The sequence below is a fragment of the Columba livia genome, chromosome 5, assembly GCF_036013475.1.
Source record: "Columba livia isolate bColLiv1 breed racing homer chromosome 5, bColLiv1.pat.W.v2, whole genome shotgun sequence".
NCBI classification, from domain to species: Eukaryota; Metazoa; Chordata; class Aves; order Columbiformes; family Columbidae; genus Columba; species Columba livia.
Window position 1 is genome coordinate 35,494,781 of NC_088606.1, and position 21,746 is coordinate 35,516,526.

General features: G+C 38.4%; 1 protein-coding gene across 25 annotated transcripts in view; it reads right to left on the reverse strand.

Moving 5' to 3' along the window:
- FSIP1 (fibrous sheath interacting protein 1) overlaps positions 1 to 16,463 on the reverse strand; it is a 213,481-nt gene extending 197,018 nt beyond the window's left edge. For 8 of the 25 annotated variants that reach the window (XR_010472950.1, XM_065064266.1, XM_065064265.1 and 5 more), the window contains exons 1-9: positions 16,247 to 16,374; positions 15,060 to 15,191; positions 13,637 to 13,712; positions 12,544 to 12,642; positions 10,776 to 10,948; positions 9,761 to 9,845; positions 6,620 to 6,718; positions 3,523 to 3,623; positions 2,718 to 2,825 (exon numbers count right to left, since the gene is read on the reverse strand). Coding sequence is in view for 24 of the 25 variants with exons in the window: in XM_065064266.1 (XP_064920338.1) it covers positions 2,718 to 2,825; positions 3,523 to 3,623; positions 6,620 to 6,718; positions 9,761 to 9,845; positions 10,776 to 10,948; positions 12,544 to 12,642; positions 13,637 to 13,712; positions 15,060 to 15,185 (867 nt within the window). In the remaining variant the exon portion in view is untranslated. Of the gene's footprint in view, positions 1 to 2,717; positions 2,826 to 3,522; positions 3,624 to 6,619; positions 6,719 to 9,760; positions 9,846 to 10,775; positions 10,949 to 12,543; positions 12,643 to 13,636; positions 13,713 to 15,059; positions 15,366 to 15,833; positions 15,969 to 16,246 lie in introns of those variants that run through there. The other 17 variants (XM_065064272.1, XM_065064271.1, XM_065064268.1 and 14 more) reach the window with 8 other exon arrangements.
- Between the last annotated feature and the right edge of the window lie 5,283 nt (positions 16,464 to 21,746).

Genomic DNA, 21,746 nt, shown 5'->3' on the forward strand with positions numbered 1-21,746 from the left:
ACCAATGAGCTCATATTCACAAACACGCAGGTTTTCCACAGCAACCTCGTACTCCTGTCTCACCCTCATGGAAGCAGGTCTGCACAACCACCACTCACTGGGAATGACACTAGCAGATTATATCTCTGTCCTGACAACAAAGAAACACCAGGTAGGACCTTAGGAGGGCAGGGCAGGTATGTGGGGGAGGACAAGAGTCTATTGCTGGTTTCCTTTCTTTTTTCTAACAAAAGAGGGCCAGCACCTTGCCCTGAGACTTCAACATCTGTCTTGCAAGGGATTCATGTCTGCCACTCCCTTACAGGTTCCAGATTAGTCCTCTGGCTATTCAAGCAGGCACATCCACACCAGAGCAGGAAATATCAGCTTCCAACTACAATACCACTCCTGTGAGGTCATCCCTGGTTCATTCCCATCACCCTAAAGCACACCGATTGCAAATAAAAAAAAAAAAAAAAAAAAGCCCCAAACACCTGTCATAAATTACCTCCATACTATTTTTTTTTTTAAGAGTAATTTCTTTTGTCAAATAAAATCCGTTCTTCTAATGCTTTCTCATGCAAGTATTATAACACAACTGGTAAACCTGACCAGATATGACCTGACTCCAGAAGAGTAACTCAGAAATATCTCTACAAGCTTGCCAGCTTTGTGGAAGTGACCATCACAACACAAGTGTCCAATTGGTACTACACTTATGCCATGCTGACCACCTCTAATGCAACATTGAAGAGCACAGTGCAAACATACAGAAAAAACTCTCCAGGAGTCAGTTAAGCTGCAACTGGGCTCATTAGCTGCAGTTCGGTGTCTATACACCATGCTCTCATATTCCATGCTGCAAGTATCCAAATTACCCCAGTAGTTGCTTTACTCCAGGGTTAAACAGACTCACACATTCTCTTTTTTATTTTCAAGATGGCTTTGCCTGGAAAATAAGCTTCTGTTCTGTCAATGTTTCCTGTGTGTCAACTCAGAACAACACTTTTATAACAGCACAGTCAGTACTTATTACTGTGGAACATCTGGAACAAATTATACCCCTGCAGCTTTGACAATTAGATTAGCATGAATATGTACTTCTAAAATACTTTAAATACTCATAAAACCCTTTTTCTAAAAAGTGAGAAGTGCTGTTTGTACATTTGACATATTTAGTAGTACGAGTCAAATGAAGTTATCTAATCCCCATTACATTATACAAAGGAATTCATACAGCATTGCCAGCTCTGCCTTGATTGATAACCTCCAAAACATTTACTTTAGCCAATGTAGCTTCACCAGCTTTTAAAAAGACAGAATGAAATACAATGAAAGTGGTCATCAGCTGGACAGTTACCTGGGCCAGCTTGAAGCAGTCTAGATTACTCATTAGCTGATAATTTCCTCATGATCATTGTTACAAGGCAACCACAGGAAATGCCTCACCCTCAATATAATTGAAATGAGAGGAAGACTCCATCTCCAGACTAGACAGGTTTAAGTAACTAAGTATTATCCTCTCTTTTATTCTATTTTGGCAGTATATTTAGGAGCTGTTTTCTTTAAAGAGATTATCTAGTACAGACTAGACCACAAATTACCATTTCCAGTCTTGTTCATTGTATCAAGAACATACAGCAACGCATGTCCTGTGTGGTGATCTATTTAATATCTGATATAACTAGTAAAGCCTCTATCATGCCCGCACGATAGTGAAATGTGCCAAATACAAAAATTGGGTAAATATTGTACTTTTCCGTTGCCTTAATACCTTGGAATTGGTGGAAAAGTAAAAAAGGTACACATTGCATCTGCACAATGCATTTGCATTAGCTCTTCTGCATAAATGCCTCTAAATTTTGTGAAGTACACTAGCTTAAAATAAAAACCCAGTAACTACATATTGTGACAGAAGACTTTTGCAATCAGTAAAATAATAAATTCTTAAAAAAAAAAAAAAAAAGAAAAAGGCACCACTATTCTCTAGGCCAGAAGGCAATGATGTTTACTGACAGAAAGCTGTTTAAAACATCTTCCTATCTTTAAATGCTGACGTTTATCAAATGAAGGCCCTTCTCCTCAAACGGAAACATGGCCTTGATTAGGAAAGAACAGAAGAGGCAGTGTTGTTAATCAAACACCAACCTTTACAACAAGAGGAGATAAATAAAAGAGCAACAAAACAAAAATCACACAACCCTCTCCCTACAGTTTCTTCCTGTTCCAAGGCTGGATGAAGAATTGTTTTAGCTAAACATTTTGTCACCCCTACGTCAGATTGTAAAGCCAAACCTGTTACAAGCGTATCTAATAGAAGAACTTGAACTTTTTCTTAAATGCACAGACAAAAGATAAATTAAATAATGATCCACTGAGCTTTAGCTTTGTTCTTCTAATACGCAAGAAATTAAAAGTACAATAAAAATCAGTTCTCCTAAGCAGCAGATCAACATTAGACCAAAAGGCCTTCCACTGCATTTTTTTAATGCTAAACTATGTCAGTGGAGTCAAACATCTCTGTGCAATATCATTAACTGATGAGTATTTTACACAGATAAATAAGTCAATCTGCAAGCTTGGTGTTCAGTCTTGGAAACAAAGCCAATTGGATTTGTCCAGCTTTTTTCTCATGTCTCAGTAGGTTGCTCATGGTAGGACTAAAACCAAATCAAATTCAGATTTACTATAAAAATAAACCAAATACAACAGGACAGTACAAATTAAAGTTACCATACCTCAAGACCTTGCAATTCAATTCCATCTTCTCTATCTTTCAAAAGTTCAATTAGCCTTTTCCTTTCTCCCTCAAGCATAACAATCTGGTTTCCTGAATCCTTTGCTAGCTGAAATATTTACAAAAAAAAAAAATAAACAAACCTTAGAACTCCATCACCTCAAACAGAACCCAACAAGTTTTTAAACTCTGTGAAATTTACATCCAAATCTTGCTTATTGCCAAATTACTGCAGCCTATATATAATAAATTGATAATCTTGTAACAGTCTTTGATACAGCAAGGGGAGGGGGGCAGATGTCTTTCATTGAATGAAAAATCTTTATCGCTATGTCTTCACAGAAAAAAGAAAGGGGGGGGGGGCATGAAAAATCAAGGCATCTGTTTCTGACAGAAAGCAGTCTTCCGTAAATAAGGGTCCCAGGCAGGCTATGCATGAACAACCTGCATACCTACTCCTTATCTATACCTAAAAACATCTTCCTTTAACCTAATGGTAAACACATTTAAAGAAAGTCTTAGGAAATATTTGCCCTCAAAACCAGCTACGTCCAGGCACAAACAGAACCATTCAGTTTTCGGTACTCTTTAACAAGCATGTAGAAGCAGTTTCAATATGAGCATCCAAGATGAGAACTATCTTATACAGTATCATGCCATAAACAACACACTTAACAGCAAGATTTTTTAATTTATGCCTAATTAGCTTTTAGAGTTCCTGATAAAAAAACCCACCTGTCTCCAGAAGTACTATTTTTTACTTACCATTTTTAAAAATGTTAATAACGTTATGTTTTAATGCTTACCTCAATGTTCTTTTTAATGAAATCCTGGTTGCTTTTACTTTTGCTATGAATTTTTTCTGCTTGATTAAGAAATACGTTTGTTTCTAATTCCCTTGGGTAATCTGAAGTTTGAAGAATAAAAGTGCTGAGTTATTATCATTCTTTTTCTGATTGAATGAGAGCTCTAGTAAGAACAACCTCATTTACATCTTTTAAAACATATAAAGTGGATAAACAAACTTTTTATATGCTCTTTTCCTTATTTATACAAACTACGTTGCTATATTTAAAGCATAACTATTCTCAAAATCTGATCTCATTTTCAGCTTTTATTATATTAAATCAATCTATGTTGCAAAGACTAAAATACTTCTGGATTTCTGACCTCAAAAATGTTAAACATGGTGGCTTTCAAAGCCACGGCATTCCTTCAAACCCTATCACTGTTTCAGTTTTACCATCAGTACAAAACCAGACAATAATTTTTTTTAAAAAACCACAGAACTATTTGGAGACATATCAAGTACATTTTTTAAAATAAAACAGCTGAAGAACAGATGATATAGTTGATATTATTATAACACAGCTTATAAAACAAATTTTGTTTAAAAAAATAAAACTTGCCATAGAGCTGTAAAGCTATTAAACAGCCACATGATATTCTGACAGTATCACACATGCGTTTTTTTCAACAATGGATTTCTACCCATCATACAAAAATGGGCACATATTGAGGTTTTAAGATACTTTTACCAGTTCAAAAACAGCAGTTGCTTTATGAACAGCAAATATTTATCACATTAAATAACAAGCCTAAGCAAATACAAGCAACTTCTAAGTACCAAAAACTACTTCAAAAGTAGGCATGGTACTTTTTGCTTTTCTGGAAAGTAGAGATTCGAAAAATGGGTGGCCTCTGCCTACAAAAAACTCCAGTTTAACATGTGAGATGATAGAAGATAGCCTGTGGAAGTTTACATGGAAGTAAATCTTTTTCTAAGTGAGTACCTTGAAAGCAAATTCCAAAAAATATGAAACAAATTCCATGCAGCCTTTTACACACTATGGACAGAAAACTCTGCCACATTCTTATCAATCAGACTTACCATCAAATTGCAAATAAGCCTTAAAGGACTGAGGTGTTGGAAAAAGAAAAAGAAAACCCTGTAACTGTTCAAATGCACAACTGTTTACTGAAAGCATCCCAAACTACCATTAACATTACCAGGTAGCATCTTGAATATATGAAGGAACTGGGCCGTATAAGAATTTATGAATCAATATAAACATGACAAGTTGTATCCTGAAATGAGCAAAACACATCAAACACCAACATAACATGCAACATATATGAACCATTACTTTTAAGCTACATCATTCTCTATCTGCAGAATAAGCATTTTTGAGAGGGAGCTATCATACAGAACATCTGTGAACATGCAGGTAAAGAAGGAAGAGACATGGATCACCGAGACAAAGAATACACTGAATATTTCCATGGGTAAGTAAAAGAGAGACTGCAGCTCAACAAATTTTGCATACAAGTTTTGGTAGATTTGGTACAACTCTTGATGAGACTGCTAAAGTAATAGTATATAACTCCATACACTCTTCTTCACAAGTTAAGCTCCTCTTGTTAGGGTCTGCCTTTAAAACAACTGTTACCCAGAAATCCAAAAGCAACCAAAACAATAAGTGTTAGCTATTCAGAAACCATACCGAAAGCCTCGAGCAGAAACAGTAAATGCCATTTAGGTAATTCATTGCTCTTAAGTTGTAAGTGGTCTCTATTTTATGCATTCTCAAACTGGGAGAATGTAGAACATCTCAAACGAGTGCAGGCACCAGCAGCTCCCAACTGTGCCTTTACTGGGAGCTTCAGAAGTCACTGCAGTCCTGAATAGTGGCAGTGAATCCTGCCATTGCTATTCAAGGACTCTTCAGCACAACTCAGAAATTGTAAAGGTGGAAGCTTAGGTCCAAACTTCAGTTTAAGGGAGGAATGAAGACACATGGTAGGATGATAGAAATCAAAAGCACCGCACTGCTCCAACCCAGTGTGAAGAAACATTCAATAACAGAAAGTTAAGGTCACATATTGGTGGACTAAGACAAATGATAAAATAAGGGAGCTGAGGTCCGGGTTTACAATTTTAAACATAGCCACATTCTAAAAAGTGCAGAGATTCTGCTGCCATCAATGGTTCAACTTTGAGGAACACCCGTTTATTATGTCCTCCTCATCTTAGCCAGTCACCAGGAAGACAGATTCCTTCTGTTTACATATGGTAGATGACAAAGAAATAAACAATTGCAGCTGACAGCAAGTGCAGCTGAAGCTACTCTTCTTATGTCACAACACATGTGAGAAGTTACTCAACCATACAAATTTGAATTTCAAATAGGGAAAGGACAGAGGCACAAAAGTACAGCTCCATTTATTTTTAAGTGTTGGACACACTACACTACTACCAGCATTTGAAACCTCTATACAGTGCACATAAAGAGGTGATGTCTAAAAGAATAAGCACAGATGTTTGATTTTTGCCAGAAAGTATATAATCCATAAAAGCAATGCACCTTTACAATCATCAGTGTAACAAAATATAAAATTAGGTGTCTGAAGATTTAGGTTTGTCACAACATCCATACAATTCCTCCTGAAAACAAAAATATTACAGAACGGTTGAAACTGCATATAGCACCACTATATTTTTAGATGGTTTCTTGACTATAAGCCTACTAATGAGAGTTACAGTACCTTAGAATAACAGCAAAGACAAGTTTTTTGAAGAATTTTTATGAAGAACTAATGATACATTTTACAATTAATCAGTTATACATCTCACCATTTTGCAATGAAAGAAAAAAAGTTTTATAAATCCAGCAGTAAAAATTTTCTTAGTGTGTTGAGTAAAACGTTTTAGGTAAATCACAAACAAAATTATTCTCTTTTATCATTTGTTAAAAAAGAAGAACTGTCGCCATTCCACTAAGCAACCTTGTTTTCTCTGATTTCATTGGCCTAGCCACAAAGGCAAAGTCTTCAATACCCACCTATCGTACATGTTGTTTTGCCATATCTAGAAATACCAACAATAGAATTAATAGACCTTACCCTGATTAGGTTGGGTTTTATGGCAATCGTAAACTTCTGGATTAATTTGTGTGTGAAATACTGAAGCACATATTTCATCTTCTTTAGCATGGAAGGGAACTGCAAGGAATTTTTTCAGTAAAATTTAATTAAAATGTATTTAAAGATCTAGTCTCATGTGTATCATACTATAAGATTTCATACATGAAAGTTAAAGAAATTTACTTGGATGAGTTACATAACTACCATATTTCTCAAGAGATAAAGAAGAGGGAAAAGTGTAAGGTGTGTCTCGTGCTGTTTCAGAGGGCTGTGTTTTTGTTTTTAACAACTACTGCCCATACGGGACAAATAATTACATTCTAGAAGATACAGCCCCAGATCTTAAAGTTCGAAAGTCTCTGCAGACACCATGTGGCAAGTCATCTAGAACTCCGAATGGGAATAAAGTATCCAGGTTTCCACAGCTGGTGTCTGCCTGTGCATGAATTATTAGATTACCAAGTGGCTTAGGTCAAGGGTATAGTCTAGAATAAAAGTGTTCGATCATCCTAGCATGTGAGAACTGTTTCATTTACTCAAAGGAAAAAAAAACAGTCATAGTACTGATATGCATCAAGTAGGAGTAAAAGTTAGAACATTAACTCACAGTATATACACTTAGCACTTACAGAAAAGGATTTGTATTGCAAAGAATCATATATATCACATACAAAAAATGTGGTTTTCCACAATGAAAAAAACAACATCCTGGAATAATGAAGTTTAATGGACTCAACTGAAAGTATGATTTTGTTACACAGAGCACAGGGGAATGAATTTAAGGCCATTTACTTACCTCCTGATCTCCATTTCTACTGTGAGTGTATCAGAGGATTTTTTGTGCCTGAGAGGCTGGGACACGTAAGTTAATTAATGATTATGTACCCAGAAGATGTGTGCAATTTCACAGCCACATTAAAAGCTATAACTAATACCTTTCCTATATAATTTAGCTAATAAAGCTCTTTAGCAAATTCAAGCTCTGAAAAGCAAAATATATGAACCGCATTCCATCTCACTATCAACTCGGGCAGCTGTTGGGGCACTCATTTAAATAAATAAGACCTGAAAAGTACGGTACTAGCATGTCACAGAAAGTTCCAGATAAAGATCAAGCTGAAGGAAAAACATAAATTTAAACTATGCAGAGTTTTACCAGTACCGTACACCAGAACCCATCCATTCTGTGATTCTGTGTCATGCACACGACCCCTACAACAAGGCGTTACCTTTGAAATAAGAGGAATTGAAGCCACACAGTCTTGCTGGCCTACTGGTTGCTTACTATATCCTGACATCTACTGGAAACTTTCAAAATATCACCCATATGAAATTCTGTGTTCTTCCCTTAATATTATAAACCAAACTTTAGCATAGAAATAAAAGCAGGTTACCTTGCAATAATAAGTTATGTTGAAATTTTTAACCACACACTGCCACCATTATCATGCACATACTTCCAACATTCAAGCTGAGATTTTTGCTCAGCAATAACCATTCAGACCTCAAATCCTTGTTCTCTCCCCAACAAGAATGCACAATTCTGTTTCCTTTCAATCAAGGTATACAGACAAGAGACAGGATACAAATGTACAGATGATTGACACATCTCTGAGAACTCAGCACTGAGACAGAGTATTCAAATAGAGTTTAAAAACAAAACAAAACAAACAACAAACAAACAAAACAAAACAAACAAACCAAAAAAAACCAACTACACACTCCTGAGCCGTTTTGACACAGTGTATCTTGAGAAATTCAGTCTGGTTTTGTCTTCCCTGTCCCCCTCTATAAAGACATTGTGAGCAGGATGCCTACAGTTTCTTCCAGTGTCACCCCATCACCCCCAGTAAGAATCTAGCCACAGAAAGAAAAATGAGATTTTAAAATACCAAATATTTTCTTTTTTTCAGGTCCCTGAGAGCATGCACATCCTCTGTGCATTCTTTAAGAAAACTGCCGATACTTCAGAATATCAACCATTTGCTTTAGAATTCCAATAGAATTGTGTCCTTTTGATTCAGTAGAGAAAACATTTCTAAATAGTTTTTTAACTTTTCTTTCCCTATTCTACCTACTTTACTGGTGTTCACTGTAATTTTGATCATAGCATTTTTTTGTTATGTATCACATTATACATTTCTCTGTATCATTAACTATTCATTTACCTTTCCTGTTAAAGAACTATATCCTTCATTAGTCATTTCTCTACTTTTAATGCAGTTATAAAATCTGTTGTTTTAAATGCTACTTAAGATGGAAGTGATATTTATTAAAAGACTAAAATGCAAATGTTCATTCTTGTCAGTGTGTTTATTTTCACCTTGACTACTTTTGTCTTCATTGTCATATCATGATGAAACTCAGAAATTATCTTATTAAACTCCCTGGTCTTTTCTTCCTGAGAATAGTCTGCTAGCATGTCTTTAACATAGTTTCACTTTTATAACTGCCATCTAGCCTAAATTTTATTCCCTAGAACTCTCAGGAAAAAAGCTGATTGAAAGAACTCAGCTCATGTTTCATATTTGTGCCTTTTCCATAGAATCACACTCTGTATGATCCCTTTTGCTCAAATTCTCTCTCACGTTCAGAATCCTAAATTATTTTAGAAGTGAATTAAATGTAACATAATCAGTATCGAATTTGACATAAATGACCCATACTCCTTTTTGTACCATCTTGCAAGACCTTGGGTTGTGCACACCTCCTCCTGTATTGTTTTCCAGCATATAACTCAGTATCATAACTTGGTCCCATTCCTTCAGTTCTTTTGTAAACCATTTCTAAAAAGGCTCAGGATTTCCCTCCCTCTGGACCTATCCTATTATGACATCCTTACCATGGCATTGACTTTGTTTCCTTCCAACTCTCTCCCATTCCCACATGAAAATTTTCTCCAAGATGCACATGTGGCCAGGCCCACATCCCTTGAGCTTCTAGGTAACATTTTTACACCTCATATTTTTTAACTTCCTGCCTTTCCTACACTGGGTATACCAGCCTGGGGAATTCTGAAAGCTATTAAAGCTTTATTTTTATAGTAACCAACAAAAACATTAATATTAATCAAAATACAGGATAATTGCATCAGGGTATTTACTACTCCTTCTTTCTTACCAGCAGTATCCTGCCACGATGACATCAAAGTTAAGAAAAGTTTTGTGTTTTCTATCTCCTCATGGCTTCCAGTAGTTCCAATAAACTACTCAAAAGAAATACACAATAATATTCAGATACAAGTATATATGTACTCTAAAGTAAATACTTTAAAGCAAAATACATTGTCTGCTTATCAGGCCTAATGAACTTCAGATACTATTAAAAATTCCATGCTCAGTGGCAACGTTTACTTACTGCTTAATTTGCTTCTTGAGGCTACCTGAACATCTCCTAAGTTATGACAAACGCATGGTGGAACTTTAAAGCCTCTGTTACATATTGTCTCTTACATGGAGACACATTTCACCAGACAAAGAAGTTTTGTAATGTACATATGGTTCTGAATCCAAATTAAATTAAATTATGAGATGTAGTCAAACCAAATGCAATCATGTCTTTTTTGCAACTGACTTTTGTATTCATGTAAATTATACAATGCTTAACCTCAGAGGAAATACTCTCATGTTTCAAGGCTTCAAGTGACATTTAACTGCTAGAGACCAGGAGAGGTATAACGTGAAGGAATTTGTGCTGTAGGTTTCTTATGCCGTCTTTGGGGGCATCACTGATTTTCTCAATAACAGACAGTAATGAAATAGATGGGTCTATGAACAGTCACACTAGAGCAGAATAAGCACATTTTAGATCTGGGTTCACAGACATTACCTCTTGTCACGCCTTTTCATACCTGCAAGTAGTGAGGTCAACCATAAGATTGTGCTAGTAAACTACAACGAGACAGCTGTATATTTGGATATTGGTCATACCCATTTTTAAGGACCACAGCCTTCTTTCAAAGTCTGCCTAACCAACAGGTATTAAAACCTATTCAAAGTTACTTTTTAAGATCCATTTCTTCACTTTCTTCAGCCAACTGTGAGTTATTTAATGAAAAATGTCTGTGAAACACTATAATTCTGCAAGACAGTACTCTAAGATACACTATTTATAAAATAAGCAGAATGCTTCTAACCTTAAGTTCCTCCCAGAGCTTTGCCCTTATTTCTTTGCCTTGCTTTTTAATTGCTCTCTCCTTAAAATGTTTTTTTGCCAGTATTGTGTCAAGTTTCTTCATTTTCTTTATAGCTGCTTGAACATGAGGATCTACATCTGTTTCTTCAGAATATTCAAAGTTGGAAGAGTTTGCTGTAGAATATATTTTAAATTAATGTTAGCCTGAAGCATTTCAAGTTTAAAAAAAAACAAACAACAACAACCAACACAACAACAACAAAACACAACAAAACCCACACACACAGACAAAAAACCAACAAACCAACAAACAAAAAAAACCCCACCACAAACAAAAAAACCACATATCACCACACACACACACACAAGTAATTTGATAACAACCACAGAGAAGAGTACAATTATTCTCAAACATATATATATAATTTTCATTTTATATATATAATTTTCATTTCTAAACCTGTTCATAGCAGGGAAAAATATAAAAATTTTTCTAACAGAACTCTGAATCAAACTCTGAGCTGTAGCAGTTGCATAGAAGGGTGTGGGGGAGGAAGAGCCCCCCCATTATGGGCAGGTTGTTTGATTTGTATTGGAAGAGTGACAACATCTCCACAGTACCAGCAAAAATCACAGACAAAAACTTAAAAATCAAAAATAATTTCTTCAGCCTCACTAGTAGAATACATGTTGAGATATCATTCATTAAAATTAATAATTCTGGGGTTAAGAGAGACTCTCTAGTATCTCTACTTTTAAATGTTACAGAAGTTTGAGTCTTGACTTCTATTTCAGCCAAATCACGTTCTGAGACTAGTTCCAGAAAAATGTTTTTTAGAAAAATAGAAATGGTGAAATGTTATGGACACTAACATTACTTAATTAAGAGAGATTTCTGTACTGCTCTTTTTTCCTAAACATGCAGATTACAATTTCTGATCACTTTCAGCTTTGCCCCTTCCTATAGCATCCTTGTGCTTTACCCTCTTTTCTGGTCAAACTTAGCTTCCACAGCAAGAGTAGAGGAAACACTTGCAGCACTGTCCCTGTCCTCCAGACTTCCAAGTTTTGGAGCCCTCCAATATTTTTTCATTTTCTAATCTTTTGAGGTCAAATGATTTATACACCCATTGATCCCAAGCATTTACTGTGATGCATTGGTCTACTTTATGCCATAAAAAGAGATGAGTGAAACAAAAAGGGGAGAGCATACAAATCTAACTGAGCTCCAGGGAAGCTCCAAAGCCAGAAGATTAAAAAAAGCACTTATTTTGACTGGCCCAAACCCAGCAGATGGATTTGAACCTAAAACTACTGAGCGAAGTTTTGAAGTTGAATTCTATCCAATTTCTGTTCTTTTAGGTGACCAGCACTACTGCACTAGTTACAATCACCCCTGGAGTCTGCCCCATTAGATATATCAAATCTATGCAAAACTCAAATACTATCATATCATTAGAGGAAGTGTATATCCTTTAATAAAATAATATTTAAATAAAGAATTAATCCAATACCTCCTGAATTTCACAATGCATATGCATTTTCAATTGGTAATATTTCTCTCTAACTATAAACACATAAATACACTATGGTCCCAAACTCTCCTGGAAGTATAACAAGGGAAAATAAGGGGAGAAATGGGAGTGAGAAGGAGGGTGAGAACGGGGGGTGAGGCAAGAGGGGGAGGGATGGGGAAGAGGGGGACAGGAAGGGAAAAAAGGGAAAAAGTTTTATTGCACTGTTTACTCTATACACCTGAAAAGCAATACCTGCTTCTGCAAGACTTAGTGTCCCCTGGGAAGGTTCACAGAATTTTGAAGTCTGTGTTTCAGTGCTCTCATCTCCAGAATCTGAACTAGAGATAAATCCTGAAAAATGACAGGAAGAAGCCTTTCACAATAGATGTGAAATAAATTTTTAAAGATACTGTAGGAAATTATAACAATTAAGAGATCAAAATACATTTTTATCAGTTAGGGGTCACCACGGAGCCTCTGCAGTGCTTACTGTTTAAACAGGGCTCATGTTGAACACGGGAGCAGGAATCAAGTGATTTCTTTTGACTCCAGCTCTGTCGTGAAGAACATACCCAAATTTCCCACTGATTCACATACTGTGAAGCCTTTGCTTCTCTGTTTTTAAATAGCCAGAAGCTCTAGAAAGCTAATTTATTACCATTTATGGAATGCCAAAAGAAATGCCATCTGAAGCACTTCTACAAGTGCTTTCATTAAAATAAGATTTTGCATATTTATATTTAAAGTATGCTATTAGTATTAGCATTGTTCAGTTGTTAGATACCATAACTTACAACCATAATTTAAACTTTTTTTGGAGTGATGGGCCAGTATTAGGATAAAAAGTGTTTAGGAATCTCTGCGGAAAAGATCAGGATCTCTGTGAAAAGTTTGGTAAAAACAACTCCCTGCAAACACTTTCTAACATGGCCCATGAAACACATGCAGATGGTTTCTCTTGAACATTGAGGTCATTACCAAGGTGCACATCACAGCTTAGAAGCCATGAGACATACGCTGTAGTGGTAATGGCAGTGATAACACATTTCTTTCAAAGATGGATTCAAAATAGTGAAAAGAAGTGAAAGTATGAACTTTGATTCCTCCTTCTTTTCTAGAATTTTACCTATTTGCATCCTCTTTTCTCTCCACCAATAAAGTTTTACCCAAACTATACAAACATGATATTTGGTGTAGCCACAACACAAGCAAGTTTTAGTCAATCCCACAGCTGACAACTCATTGGGATTCAGTATACACTTCTGAAGAAAGGAGGTCAAACTCTCCTTCGTGGTTTGCTGATCTGTTCTTACTTCCTTGACATCAGATTTTTCTCTGTAATCACCTTTGTTTTCTTCTGGACAGCCGTCTTCTAGACTGCCTCTTTGATAACTAGCAGCCAAACTGACAGGTGAATCATCCTATGAAATGCAAATTAATTACTACCATAAAAATAGAAATCTTTGTGGGGAGAAAAAGATAATCACAACGATCACATACTATCACAAAGACTAACAATGATTCTATATAAGACTGCAGAGTACTTCTTAAATAAAATCACCATTTTTAGATCTGATAAGAGTCATGTTTCTTAGATATCACATTGATTCTCAAGCTCACTGTTCTATAGACTGCCAGATTTGGGACTGCCAGGCTAGGGAGTGATTCCGGGAGTTTATGCCACTTCTGCTGCAGCAGAGGGTAGAGCCAACCAGCTGAGTCTGTGTGTACAATAGCCTCATCCATTGCTTGACACTGTGGGTGCTCTGCACCAGATCACATCCCAATCACTTGCTCATACTAGAGTTTTTTATAGTCTTTGAAGGACTGAAAAGCTTATGCTTAACTCACCGGTCTCAAGAGACTGCAATTTTCATGCAACAGCCAGTGATGTTCAGGTCAGAACCTGGATTCAGAGTTACCTGATGTCAACTTTAACACCTAACTGTCAATCTATTAAAAAATATTTTAATACTTTTGTGCAGCACCCAGGTATGATCCCATTCTACAGACAGGTGAACCGAGGTACAATACAACTGGACTAATCTAAACAAATCAATCTAGATCTCTAATTGTCAGATCCCAGTTCCTACATCCCAAGAACTATATCACATATCCCATTCCCAAAATTAAGTTAATTCCCAATATTAATTTTCTCAGAGGATAGATGAACACCTGATGGATTTTGTTGAATCTCTGGAGCTGCCATATTTCCTGGAATACTAAGCTTTTGGTTTTTTTAAACTTGATTCAAACATATCCCAAGAGAGCCTTGTAGTTAAAAATTCAACTTATGAAATGTTTTCTTCTAATAAGGAAAATAATTTTCATTCCAACTTAAATTTAAAAGCACAAATGAGATGGAAGTGAAATTATGCACATTCTGGCTCACCCATCAACAGCCTATATCTGTGTGTCTACACATTACTGACAGAATTTCAAAAGTTTTTTTGCTTAAAAATGAATTTATTTAATAATCTGATTCAATACAAAGAGGAAGGCAACCAAGTTTTCCAGGTTGTAGTACTGAATAGCCCTTTTTGTGGCAAATATATAAGTAACATATAATCAGAAAAATGAAATTAAACACAATTCCATGCATGCATAAGGAGCAGCCCACATTCATGAACTTCCATGTAACCCCTCAGCACACCTGCAGATCCCAGAACTCTATATGAAGCTAAAAACGTAGAACCTTATTTCTTCAGCATTCTACTAAGAAGAATCAGGCACAGAGTTTCCAACCTGCTAACGATGTAAATAATTACCTTTGGTAAACATGGCTCTGGTGTTAATAACTCCATAGATGTATTTAAAGATCTACCATTAGGATAAGTACTTGAGCTAGATGTAGGCCTTGAAATTCTATCCAAGCTCCCCCTTGTATTATCCATTGTGACCTAAAATCAGGAAAAAAAAAAACAAACAAAAAAACCCCAACAACCTTCCAAACTATCAGTTTCATAATAAAGCAACAGAAGCCCAGTCACATTTCAGATTTTCAGATGTAGACTTATCAAGCTTCAAATCCTTCCTAGCAATACAATGTTGAGAGGTCTTTTCTGTACAGACTAGCTTGACACTCAAGTAAACGCTTTTTAACACATGTACAAATACACATTTATATCATTAAGCCAGCCAAAGTGTTCAAATGTGCTTATTGTCAAAGAAACTTCAAATGGCTTAAATCTGAAAAGTAATATCATAACAAAGGAAATGTCACGGCTCTTTTTTTTGTTTGTTTTTTATAAACATAAAAGCATAGAATAGTTTGGATTGGAAGGGACCTTCAAAGACCACCTAGTCTAACCCCCCTGCAAAACACAGGGCTGGCAAAGTTGGCATCAACAAAAGAATTAGGGCATTTTATAGACATCTTGAACACATCAAATAAAGCAGCCAAAAGCTTTTTATATTCAGTAATTCTAAGTAAGAGGAGTTCCCAAATCCACATAATCACACTCCCAGTCCCAATTCAAGTTTTAACAACAGAAATGCTTGGTTCTCTGCAAAAACTGCGTCAATTCACAGGAATTCGATACCTGAGCATGTGACGTGCACTGGTAATTAATTTCAGAGTGCCCAAGAGAATTCAACTTCTTATCTCAGCACAAGAAATAAGACAAACTGAGTCACATACAAAGGCCCATCCCATCACGACACAGCATAAGGGAGCAGGCAGAGAAGAAAAAGAGCAGTTTATATTAATCCACTCATTTCAACTTATGAACCTCAGGCTCATGCACTGCAGAGGCCCGTTCACACCGTTCACCAATCGCACGAAGGGCTGGTGCTGCAGCCCCAGCACAGGCGGTACCTCCCGGGCGCGGCACAGGGGAGTGGAGGCCCCGAACCGGGCCCCGAGGCGCCGCCGCCCCTCGCCCGCTCACAGAACCAAGCGAGAAACCACGGACCCCGTGGGGGCGCCGGGCCAGCACCGCCGGGCCGTCCTTACCGCGGGGGGGCGGCAGCGCAGGAGGCAGCCCAACCGCCGCCGCCGTTCCCATGACGACCAACTCGCCGAACTCTCGCGATAATTACAAGATTAGCTTTCAATTGGAGAGGTACCATCGTCAGGACGGGGGTGACAATGTTCGAGTTCTTCTTACCCCTTCCCAGGGATGCAAATATAAAAGGACTCTCACGTGGTGACGAAACCTGAGCCGCCAGGTCACCTGCTGAGGCCTGTCTTCTCCGTTCTGACAGACAGCAATGCTGTATGAGCAGCGCCCCTCTCCTGCCCCCGCCCTGCAGGTAGTTGGGCTGTGCCGGGCCCGTGGCCGTAGTGCTGCCGTGTCCGCGTTTGTGCGGCGGGGCTGAGTCGGGCCGAGCCGAGCTGGTCAGCGCCGAGGAGCGGGCAGCGGGGTCATGGGTCGGTCTCTGAGCCCGGTTAGACCGCCACCAGGACACAGGGCACGGCGGTGTCGGTGTCGTGGGGAGCCCGCCCTCCGCTGGCGCCGATGCCTGCGGCCTCCGAGCCGCTCAGCTGCCCGGGAGCGGGGAGGCGCGCCGCTGAGGACGAAATAGCGGGAACACCATCTGAAAGGGTGGGTCGTAGATACAGAGCTTAAAGCTTGGGTTTCCCAAAATCTGGGGGAGAAGCGGTGGGTGCGGGTGTCCCGGCGAGTGTGCGGCCGCCCTGGGCTGAGGGTCGGAACGTGGGGCTCCTTTAGAGACGGCGTTGAAACCTGGAGGTTGTTGTAGACTGAGTTGGAACCCTTTTCGTGATAGCATCATTCCCATAGCTGTTGTCTTTCCCACTTCGGTAAAGGAATAATTTTAGAAGTGTTTAACAGAAGAAAATTATTTTATTGATTCTTTTAAAAAATATATCTATGCTGTGAATTATCATTGGTCCTTTTGGTAGTCTGGAGTCTCCTGAATAAATTGCATCATGTTTACTTGTAAACAAGGATAGTTGAATGACTTTTAAATAAACTCACTAAAACTAATACTGTGGTGACTGAATATTCACTGTTAATAAGGAATTTAGTTAATAAAGGGAGTGTAATTACCTTCCTAATGCCATCCCCTTTTATTTCTTTTCCACATTTAAATAGGACGTGAAGATTAATTCCCATGTTACAATTAACATGTAAAAACTGTAGAAACCATTACTGGCCCCTGTGGTACTTCCTATGATACCCACAGATGTTACAATCAGGCTTTCACTGGCAGCAAGCTTTTACAAGAAACAGTTTGAAGAAACAAACTACATCTTGTTCAAAATAAGGCTTTGTTTGACAAATTTTTCTGCCAAAATAAACCTTACTGTGTTGGGGGCATGTACTTGCTATCTGCAGTAGAGCTTTTTATTGATGTTTACAGAGTATGGCATTTCACTGTTACATTCCTGGAAGTGCCAATAAAGGAAGAACAATTTTTCCTGGTATTCAATGGGGTAATGATGCACTGTGGTTTATAGTTGAGAGCTCAGGACTAATACTGAAGATACACTAGTGAACCACATGTACTTTAGCCTCCTTCCTACGAGTGCTGTGCTCCAGGTATGTTAAAATTCTAACATAAATCCTTCGATTGCTAACGCAACACCATAGTGGTGTTTGGAATGTGTGGTGCTTTCCAGACAGTGCAGATCATGATTTAAAGCAAAAACAGAAGACTGAATGTTTACATCCACAAGTTGAGTATTTAAGGCCAGTAATGACCATGAGAAAGCAGTGGAATGGACAATAGTTCAGAACTGGCGAAACTAAAATCTGGCTTCTGCTGTATTAGGAATTATATTAGCTATGAATAATGAGGTATGGAAAGCAGCTAGGAAGAACTACCCCAATATTTATTTCGTTATACTGTAGCGTGTACATGCTTAACAGCTGACAGAGCTTGACTTGCTCTCAGCTCCCCATATGACAGACTGCCTACAGCCTCAGAAGAGCTCATGAAAGGAGAGTGTCCAGCTTTGCATTTGGTATCAAAGGGACATAAATCTCCTTTGAAAGTGGTGCAGGAATAGGCTCCTTACTGCTGCTTGTCCACACAGTATCAGTGAAGGTTTTTGATGAAGCTGTCACACCCCAGAGTTCATAGAATGTCTTGAGTTGGAAGGATCATCAAGTCCAACTCCTGTCCCTGCTTATGACAACCCCACAGTTTCACACCATGTGTCTGAGGGTGTTGTCCAGTCTCTTCTTGAACATTGTCAGGCTTCGGGCTGTGATACCTCCCTGGGGAGCCTGTTCCAGTGCTCCACCACCTGCTGGGGGAAGAACCTTTCCTAATGTCCAACCTAAACCTCCTCTGGCACATCTTCCTGACATTCCCTCGGATTCTGTCATGGGTCGCCAGAGAGAAGAGATCAGTTCCTGCCCCTCTTCCTCCCCTGGTGAGGAAGCTGTAGCCACCATGAGGTCTCAGTCTCCTCCAGGCTGAACAAACCAAGTGACTTTAGCCGCTCCTCATACAGCTTCCTCTCTAAACCCTTCACCAACTTCACAGCCTCTTCTGCACTCTCTCCAGTAGCTTAATACCTTTTTCATCCTGTGGCGCCCAGAACTGCACACAGTGCTCCAGGTGAGGCTACACCCGTGCAGAGCAGTTAATCGCTTAGCAGGGATATCTCAAAACATCGTTGATCTTATGATCTGTGGGTGCTATGTGTCCCAGAAGACCCCGAGAGGAAAACAAGGGGTTCACAGACTTCACCTCAAATCCTGCAAATTGGACCATAAGAGTCTTCATCTCCTATAAGAGGACTGAACTTTGTAAATATGATTAAATATTATGGAATCTCAAATATTGTTACAGGTGGCAGGTGTATTTATAATGAAGTTTGAACTAGAAAAGCAGAAAAAAAGGATCCAATTTCCTTTTTGCCTTTCTGGAAACAGGTCAGTTTTGTTCTATGATAAACTAGATACTTCTCCGAAGTATGATGATTAAAGGGAAAAAAAAGGTTGAATTAGAGAACACTCTTGTGTTTAGGAAGGGCACAGCAAGAAAAGCACTCCAAGATGTGCTTTTCATCCTAAAAGATAGGTTACAACATGATGAAGACACACACAGACAAGTTGTCTTGATACTCAGAACACAGTTCACCATAGTAACAGAATTAATTTATCCTTTTCTCCCTAATCCAATCAAGAAGAAACATAAATGGGGGGACGGAATATAGAGAACTTGTTCTCATTGCTACTGCTTATCATCATACTCCTCTGCTGAACAGCATTTTAGTACACAAATAGGTAGCCAAAAGACTTTCATTGTCTCATACAGGTTGGAGGGCAAATTATCAAGACTGCTTAATGCTTATTATTTGTCTTTGCTATTTTAAATATTCTTTTGTGTACTCACGAGAAGTAGCTTTTTCTTTACCACAGGTAATATTTTTAAGGTAGACTGTAACAGTTCTAGTGCTCAGATCAGGACAAGCACAACTAATTTTCATTATATTCCCCTAAATGTTAGGGGAATAAACAGACCCTTTTCTTGCAAAGGACAGATCAATATCTTTTGATTGGCATGTGCCAAGTCAAGGGCAAAAAGCCAGGAATTTTGGGCCATATTCCAACTCTTCCAGAAACCCTCAGTTGTGCGTGGAGTTCTGCAGTGTGCTCCATCAGCAATAGTGATACAGTGTAGTAACCTGTCCTTTGAGGACACAAGGCTGAACTAAAATGCTAAGTCTAGAGTCAATGGTAAAACTTCTGTTGCGTTTAATAAAGCCAGGTTTTCATGCTTTGACTTGCACTGTGAAAGGTCCTTCCATGACACGCCTGTCTTCTACCGGCCAACAGCAAAGTTAAGAAGCAGGAGCTCAAAGCAGATCCTGTTGTGCTGAAATGTCTCAGTGTTGTGGGGTGCGGTGTCGGAGTTTGCAACCAGACAGGTGCAAGGGAACCGGAAGACTGAGATCTTACATATGTCTGTGGACCTTCTTTCATGGTTTAGGATATAATCCAGGCAAAAAATAGAGGGTTTAGTTTTACAGAAAATGGAGGCAAAAAAAGAGAATACTGCTTAGGTAAGTACTGTGTGCAAAGGAGCTTTTGGAGTAAATCAACATCTTGGTGCATTATAGGGGAACCTCAGGATGCAGAAGAACAGTCATGCAGAGAAATCCTGGTTTGTGTTAACAAATGTGTATTTAGGAATAGGATCTGGCATGGTATTTCTTACGCTTTCTGTAAAAAAATAGTCCACTTTCTCCTCACAGAGAAGCAAGAGAATTGCTCCTATGCACTTGCAGAAGGGCTTTCACTGAGATGATGAATGCTGCTGCATCCCGCTCTTGTATTTTTGTCCCTGAAGAAAGCAGTCAGAAAAATGAGCCCCTGCATAGTCTTGACCACCTTTGGCTGGTTCAGCAGCTTAAAACCAGCTGTGGAACAAAGATGGCTTGGGGCGGGTTCCCACTGTTCCCCCTTTGTGACCTCCAGGGAAGGGGAGGAACCAACTTGCTCATGAGTGCAAGTACCTGCATCTGGACTTCTGCAGTTTTCTGTAAGATGTGTTTTGTTTTGTTTTGTTGTGCTTTGTTTTCCTAAACTGTCCTTGAATTACAGCTTACTGAAGCTTGCAGTGACTGACCTTGTGGCCCCAGTTTGATAGTTAAGACATCATTATAACTTGGGTAGAAATCAGGCTGATATCCCTACTTTGGCACACAGAAAGTCACTTCAACTAAAATGAGAAGCAGTCTTTTGAAGAGGTAAGAATGTTTCAAGTTTGAAAACAATGACTTCAACCATATCTGGGGGTGATGGGTGGGAGGAGCAGGGAAGGCATACTTTCTAGCCAAAAAAAAGAAAAAAACCTTAAAACTATTATCTCACAGTGACTCCTGCATAGGTTAAAGCACAGTTACACAGTAACTTATATCAAACAAGGTTAGAAGGCAGGGATTTTGCTTTTTGTATGCTTACACTCTTTATCTAAATCATGCAGTGCAAGGTCAGGTGACATGAATGAGAGGAACTACCTGAGTTCATGGGACATGTCATCACCTCCAGAGCTGGTTACCTTCACAGCAGCTTGTGGGACAGCTCCTGCTCAGTGGGAACCAGCTGCCAAGCCCCAGTCCTGCTGATCTGGAACCACAGCCTGACTTTCTGTTCTTCAAGACATAGGCCACTGGCACAGGAATATTTTCCAGGTAACAGGGAGCAGGATAGAAGAAAACTCTCTACAGAAATCCAGCCAGCCTTTTCTGCAGAACATTATCTATATGTGTATTTTAAAACCAGAAAAAATGCATTCATTAAATTACTGCAGCTTAATAACAATGAGATCTGTTATAGAGTAGGATACTTGGGAAGTTTCTAGAAAACAACTGCTTTTCTCTGGAAGTTTATCCCATTGTGCAAAATACATTGTTGCCAAGTAGCAAACCAAAACAGCATTATTTGGTGCTGAAGGACTGTTGGGGTTTTTTTTCTTTTTTTCCCATGATGTTTGTTTGAATTTAAAAATATTTCTTGAGGATATCTATGAAC